This window comes from Echinops telfairi, unplaced genomic scaffold (assembly GCF_000313985.2).
Source record: "Echinops telfairi isolate 266 unplaced genomic scaffold, ASM31398v2 ScPeMD7_7469;HRSCAF=8507_1, whole genome shotgun sequence".
Taxonomy (NCBI): Eukaryota; Metazoa; Chordata; class Mammalia; order Afrosoricida; family Tenrecidae; genus Echinops; species Echinops telfairi.
The window spans coordinates 22,112,741-22,120,589 of record NW_022111373.1 but is presented as its reverse complement, the minus strand read 5'-3'; the positions used below and the strand labels follow the sequence as shown (position 1 = coordinate 22,120,589).

The following is a 7,849-nucleotide window of genomic DNA, read 5'->3' as shown; positions in this document are numbered from 1 at the left end:
CTCAAAGACTGTGGGGGGATACAGAGAAGAGAGGGAAACAAAAGTAACAATGTAGCTGAACTTGGATCCCTGCATGTGAAGCTGCAAGGGTTTAATCCCTGCTCCAAGGCAGGCAGCGGCAAACTGTGACTGTGTTGTGAGATATAGCTCTTGCGTGGGCTCTAAATGGTCCCGGCTCCAGCAGAGACAGTGGCGTGGCTAAAGTCAAGCCCTAGGCAGCCTCCACTGTTGTAAGCCAAAAGCTCTCAGCCCCTCAAAACCTTGTGGGTCTATGCCTACTTATCTTTATGATGCTCCTCCTGTATCACAGCAGTGTTGAATTTCGCTCTAAGCAACTCTCCTGGGTTGAATTCTGCAGAGTCCCTCTGGTATGTGTCACTCCATTGCCATCTTCCTGGAAGTCCCCACAGTTGTAGAAATAAGTCAGTCTTGTCCAGTTCAAGCCAGGCTTCTCCGGACTCATGTATAGGTAGAAGCTGATGATCAGGAAGCAGGATGGTGATGTAGAAGGGGGATACAGACTGGTGGCTAACGAAGTGAGCGAATCTGAGCTTGGCCAAATGAATCCCTCATTGGTAGTCACTGACAGCTCCTGGGATCAGCAGGCAACACAACAGGAGATTTCAGACTATTTTTCTATTATATAATATTATTTTAAAAAAATTTTATTCTTTATATTTTCCGTATCCTACACCATTGTGTTGTTCCATCCACCTACAATGCTGTTACTCATCCCCTTATGCCAGGTTATTCAGTCATCATTTACTGTGAGTTGTCTTTCTCCATCGATTCATTCATGCTCGCTAGCTGCTTTACATTAAGGCCAAGTTTCAGAGTCTTCTGACACCCACTTTGGATGTTTCTTCTTTCCTGTCTTTTTAATGTCTGTTTCTTCATCTATGATGTTCTTGATGTCATCACACAACTTAGCTGGTTTTGGTCATTAGTATTCAGCTCATTATATCTGTCTTGAAAATCCAGGTGATACATACTCAATGTCATGTGTTGCTCTGATGTCTTCTTTTAATTTTCTTCAATTAAAAGATGAAATTGATGGTCTGTCCCACAGTCAGCCATGACTTTGTTTTTGCTGGTGATAATTTAATTTTATTCATTTTCTCTTTCCATAAATGTAGTCAATTTAATTTCAATGTATTCAGTATGTTGTGGTCCTCATGTATAATTGCCATTTATGTTGTTGAAAATATATTTTTTATAATGAAAACTTCATTTGGCTTGCAAAATTCCATCACGTGATCTGTAGCATCATCTCTTTCTCCAAGGCCATATTTTTTTAAATGATCCTCTTTGTTTCCAATTTTCTCATTCCAATCACCAGTAATTACCAATCCATCTTAATTCTGTTTGATCAATTCCAGACTGAAAAAAATGGTAGAATTCTCCAATGTCTCCATCCTTGCCTTTATTGATTGATGTGTAAATTTTAATAATTGTACTCACTGATGCCCCTCATAGATATACGGTACAATCCTATCACTTCTGGCATTTTACTTCAAGAAAGACCTTGAAGTGTTGTTTCCATGATGAATGTGATCCCATTTCCCTGAATTTGTCATTCCTGGCATAGTAAACTGGGTGGTGGTTTGATTTAAAATGGCTATTACCAGTACATTTCAGTTCACTCATTTCTAGTTCTTTTAACTTTTGACGATTTCTAATTTTTCTTGATTCATATTTTCTACATTTCACAATCTGTATAAACACCAATTTATGTTTTCAGCAACTTCTTTTCATTTTAAGGCATACTCCATCAGAAAATGAAGGTCCCAATTCTTTTTAGAGTTTCATAATTGTTATTCTGCTTTCTGCCATAGGACATTTCATAATGGAATGGGCTTCCTTTTCGAATAGTATAAGCAATTTCTACAGATAAATAGAATCATCTCAGGAGTCACTCAAGAAGTAAGACTTACCTATACCACTGCAACATTCTCTTTCCAGCCCATTGCATACCATAAATTCAGATTCATAATGGATCTGTAGAGTAGAGTAGAACTACATCTTATGGGGTCTACGACTATGATTCTTGTCCAGGTAATTTGTTTACTCTTAACAAGAAGCCACATTAATGTAATTCAAAGCACTCACATCATTTCTTAATTATATACTTTGTAGCAGTGTATTGGAAGAATATTTATCCTTACACAGTAAGTGTTAAGCAAATAATTGTTAAATAAATACATAAAGGCTACTTGATTCAAATGTATGCAAGACACTTTTCCCCTATTTTAATTTTGAATATTCTGGAAGCAAACAGGGAAAAAAATTATATGCAGCCATGACATAGAGTTCGTGGTACACTCTGGACCAAATAACATTGTAGAAGTTGAAGTGCAGGAATGTCTAAAGAATGTGAGAACCAGAGAGAAAACTTTGGCTCTCAGATACTACATATCGTCTCACCTAGAGTTTATCTACTCCAAGTTCTCTGTCTTATTCCAGAGCTACCACAGGAGAGAGAGATGGGAGAAGCAGAGCTCAGCATCAATTTAGCATGACCTAACTCATAGAGAGGCTTCAAAACACGTATAGAAAATTGGATTAAAAAATAATGAATTTGTTTCATAGGATTGAAAAACCCATCATATCTTGATTTTCAGTTTATATTTCATAGTTTCAAATTCCCATTTGAAATTATCCATGTCTACATGAGGATACTTCAGTTCTCCAACCAGGTCATTTAACCTAATATCAAAGTCATTTTAAAATCTTGTTTGATCATCCCAGTAATTTGGCTGTTTCCAGTTCTTATTCTGGTTACTTCTTCTCATAACAATGAGTTGTTTTTCTTGATTTTTTTATGTATTTGTTTTATAATGTTGTGGTGGAAAAAATGGGCATTGTGTGATAAAAAATAGTACAAATAATATTTCTCTCCAGAAATTATCTTTTATTTTGTGTAATATTTAAGGAGGACATTTAGTCAATATAGTCAATAGTTGTGGTATGTTTTGTTATTGCTATACTTACCTTCATTGTAACATAGAACTTAAATTCCTCTGTCAGCGAGTTGTTGTTGATTTGTTCTTATTATAAGGGAGCTTCAAAAGTACACAGAGAAATCAGTATCTTTTAGTTAACTTCTGTATGATTTTTTGAAGTCCTTTCATTTGATATTATCTTGAGGTCCAGAGGATATTTTTCTCATTGCTTTCCTTTTACTCTACTTTACAGCTGAGTCTCTCATTTGCTCATTACTTTGTGTTTAGCTTTTGGTAAGGGACGGAGTTTGTCCTAGTTCTTCTAGTCTTGCCTCAGTCTTGGATCAACTCTACACACCTTTGCATGAGTGAGAAGCCATACCCTGGTTCTATCCAACACTTGTGTACTAACCCTGATTATCTCTTTGATAGCTTTGGGGAGGTTGTGATTGCCTGTCTCCTACCAGTCATAATAGATATCTTTTTATTTTTACTGTCCTAGTACAAATAGAGTTTCCTGCCCCTTCCCTAGATCACACTGCACTGCATCTATTGATTCTCAAAAGCAAGAAACCTTTGCCTGTGTCTTGGAGTTTGGAGGGATGACAGGATTCTTGCTTGCTGTGAAAGAAGGGGCTTGCTGTGAAACGGGCAAGGTTCTGTATCTGTTTGCTGTTATTAGGAGCTCTTCCTGCCTTTCTGTCCTATCCTCAGTTTCTCCCAAGAGATGGAGCCAATGGGTGAAGCAGGCTCCAATTGGTCATTCTAGGGCTCCCAGACTGGTAAAATGCCATGAAAGCACAAATGTAACCTTCACTAATTTGTTGAAGTTTTAGCTGTGTCCCTCACGCTCCTTCATGACTATTCTCTCTTTGTACTGTGCATCGCCAATGGTGAAACAGTTTTCCTGGGCCTCTCTGTCTTTGGAGAACTTAAAACTTCCTGCATTTCAGTTTGCCTGGTTGTCTTGAGATCTTAGTTCTCTCTGTTGGTCTCAAGAAAAGTGATCGTTTTACGATGTATCTAGTATTTTCATGTTCTTAAGTTGGGAACAATTTTTCTCCTAGCTCTGTATATCATAGGAAGAAGGGAATCTGCTCTTCTCTTGCTTTGTAGGTCTGTGATATTTATACACCAGGATTCCAGCTCAGATGGGTATAGCTGAGTAGGAATATAGCATATGCGTAAATGGTATTTTATATCTTAAGTATGTGCAATCATACATTACCAAACAATTGTAACTTTGCGTTATGGTAGATTTTTGTAAAAAAAAATTAATGAAAATTATAAGCAGCAATGACACTTGTAGTTCAGTGTTTATCTAGTTCAGTGTTTATCCATAGCAGTTAAAATCATAAAATTGCTTCTATTACATTTCACTTTGGGTCATTCTTCAACACAATTACCTTGTCCTTTCTACTAGGTGGTTGACCAGATTGATACCCTGACCTCTGACCTACAGCTGGAGGATGAGATGACTGACAGCTCCAAAACGGACACCCTAAACAGTAGCTCAAGTGGCACAACAGCTTCCAGCATAGAGAAGATCAAGTTGAAGGCCAATGCACCTCTCATTAAACCCCCAGCAAACCCATCTGCTATCCTCACAGTCCTGAGAAAGCCAAACCCACCACCACCTCCCCCACGGTTGACACCTGTGAAGTATGAAGACCCGCAAAGAGTGCTACCAACTGTCAATCCTGTACGGACCAATGGCACCCTTCTACGAAATGGAGGCTTACCTGGTGGACCAAACAAAATCCCAAATGGAGACATCTGCTGCATACCCAACAGTAACTTGGACAAGGCTCCAGTTCAGCCTCTGAGGCATAAACCTGAAAAAGACAGGTGTCCCCAGGCAGGGCCTCGGGAAAGAGTACGCTTTAATGAAAAAGTGCAGTACCATGGCTACTGTCCTGACTGTGATACTCGGTATAACATAAACAATAGGGAGGTCCACTTACACAGTGAAACTGTCCACCCACCAGGAAAGCTTCCTCACCAAGGCCTTCCCCTCCCTCCTCCACCCCCTCTCCCTCCTTTTCCACTAGAAAATGGGGGACTGGGGATAAGCCACAGTAACAGCTTCCCCCCTCCCAGACCTGCAACTGTGCCTCCTCCCACTGCACCCAAACCACAGAAGACGATCTTGAGGAAATCAACCACTACAACAGTGTGATGTATGCCATTAAAAAATTAAATAACAACTTCTTAATTTCCATATTATAAACATAAAATAATAAGTAATGAGCACTTTCTACTCAAGCAATAAAAGCCCAAATATATTAATTCTGCATTCAGAAAAGTGGCATAAAATCACCTGGTAAGTATGCAGTACATTGTTTATATCCTGAGTATGCAGTATTTTAAGTGTTTTATCATCAAAACTCAGTGAATAATGAAGAAATGACTACATTATTCTTGCCATTGACCTTTGACAAACTGTGATCTACAGATTTAAAGTAAATTGATTTACTCTAAAAGATGGGATTTGATTCACTTTATTCATGTTAACTCATCTATGCACCAATGCCATGTCATTCTCTTCACTTTGATCTAAGACTTTTTAATAAGAGATTTTAATACTGAAGCACTATTTTGCTACTTTTTTTCTAAAGATATTTGTGACTAGTTTTGCATTATTAAATGCTGAAAACAATACCAAAAATATTTTCTATATTATACAATTATCATTATATGTTGAGTTTTATATGCAACATAAGATTTTGATCTGTGGAAATATTATTATGTCAATAAACAATAGTCAATGATGATCAAACCAATGCTCCTCAGAAATAAAGCAGTGACTCATTCAATCCCTTGTTGATGGTCCTCACATGAAAATACACCTCGCACAGCAGGGCTTGGAGAAGATCACTATGAGTGCATGTCAACATGGTCTACGGAGCATGAGAGTCCATGTCATTGGACTCATCCTCCATTTCCCGACCCTGTTTGCCCTCCTCTCCCTTAGCTCCTCTCAAGAAGAAATCAGTAGCAGCACACTGATGCCATGACATGTTTGCCCACCACATCAGCACATGCTCTCTCTTCCAGAGGGAACCCATATTTTTAAGAAATCATGGAGAATAATATAGTTGCCTCTGAAAACAGAATCTTTTCAGCATTTGCCTTAAGCTGAGCTCCCTCAGAACTATAAAACTGCCTTGATTCTTTTATTCCATAGAAGAAAGAGAGAATTGTTTTATCTTCGCATTGAATCACTGTCCTTTTTTTTTAATCTAAAATATCAATTTAGGTCACTTCCCCATGCATGGACCAAGTAAACTTCACAGTGTCATTGGTTTGGACTGATTGGATGGTATTCCCTTGAGGCAAAAATGAGTTTATTTCCCTTGATTCTTGAGGAGAGGAGTGTACCTGAATAAAAGTGTGATCTATTAAGTAGACAGAAAGAAACATTGGCATACAATCAAAATAATTAGAATGGAATTAGAACAAAATATTCTAAAGTAAGGAGAGTCATCTTGGTAGATATTTGTATTGTGGCTTGATAAAAAGTGCAGTGACCTTTCTGTATACGTGTATTCTGATCCAACGCATTACCGTTTGATTACAGAAAGGTAGTCTTCAATCATTTCTTTGCTTTTTTTCCTTCTATCATACAATGTATAAGCGAGTTTCAAGCAATTTTCTATTAAATGCTTATATTTTAGTTAGAGGAAAGTAGAGAAAATAGGTCTTCACTCTGAAAGGCGCATTCACACATGTGTGACAAATGGATGATGCCATGTGTGACGTTTACGTAAAGTGTGGGGTGCCTTGCTCCTGAAGTTAAGGCATGCAGAGTAGATCCAGCTTTCCAAAGGTTACAAACCATGAAACCACTAACCAAGAAAGGGTGTCTTCTAAAACGCATGAACACTAACATCTCTGGGCTTGATGAATATGGACTAAAGAAGGAACTAGTTGAATAAAAACATATATTAACTTTATAGCGCATGTATTTGGAATCAATATAATAAACACCGTTTCCTTATGATGTAGATTTAAGACTTTCCTTTGAAAAGTCCATCAAGTGTTAGAGTGTTTCTGGAGTAGAGAGTCTAAAAAGCATATGGTTCATCTTCTTTCCCAAGTCAGTTACTGTGACGTAAATAGCACCTTGAGTCTGAGATTATTTTGACCCATGTTGATGTTTGGGGAGCCAAGCTAAATTTCAAGGTAGAGCTTTCTACCTGCTGCCACCAACCTGATTCTGATGCATCAGGATCCCCCGTGAGAAACTAGAAACGCTCTCTAGGGTTTCTGACTTTGTAAATCTTTAGAGAGGTTCTGTATTACACCTTTATCCCACAAAGTAGTTGTACTTTTGGAACTATTGAGTTCTGGCAAAAAATCCCAATATTTAACACAACACACGAGTCATCCACCAAGCATAGAGCCTGCTGACAAAAAGACCAGCAGGGATACGAATCTTGAGCCCACATGGCTACATACAGCCTCTGAAATTCAAGTTCATGTTTCTTTCTCCAGATACAAGTCTACCTCATGAAATCTTTTTTTTTCTTTTGATTATAACATATAGTAAAATTATGACACCTGCTATCATTGAACACATCCATAAATAATTATTAACCTGGGAAGCACTTCTCAAAAATGTGTAGTTATTGGCTTTACTCTACTTATTACAATTTATGTATAAGAACATATGTTAAGTTATTGTAGTGTTGATATTCTTAGAAATTTATTTGCTCCATATGCTACTTCCATTTTTATTTAATATGTTAAATTAAAGAAAATAAAACCATAAATGCTGAAAGTTATGGCTTTACATGTATGTAAACATGAAAAACATGGAAAACAGTTAACATAGGGTATCATAATATTTTCTTTTCAACTTATAATTAAAATGTCAGAAATGGCTACACACTACTGTAGTCAGT

At 37.5% G+C, this 7,849-nt stretch overlaps 1 protein-coding gene across 3 annotated transcripts in view; it reads left to right on the top strand.

Annotated features, from left to right (window-relative positions):
• Positions 1-5,840, top strand: part of PRR16 (proline rich 16) — a 254,553-nt gene extending 248,713 nt beyond the window's left edge. For all 3 annotated transcript variants that reach the window (XM_004696574.3, XM_045285301.1, XM_045285302.1), the window contains one exon: positions 4,366-5,840. In XM_004696574.3, coding sequence (XP_004696631.1) covers positions 4,366-5,121 — 756 coding nt within the window. In that variant the 3' untranslated portion in view covers positions 5,122-5,840. The remainder of the gene's footprint in view (positions 1-4,365) is intronic.
• Positions 5,841-7,849: the final 2,009 nt, after the last annotated feature.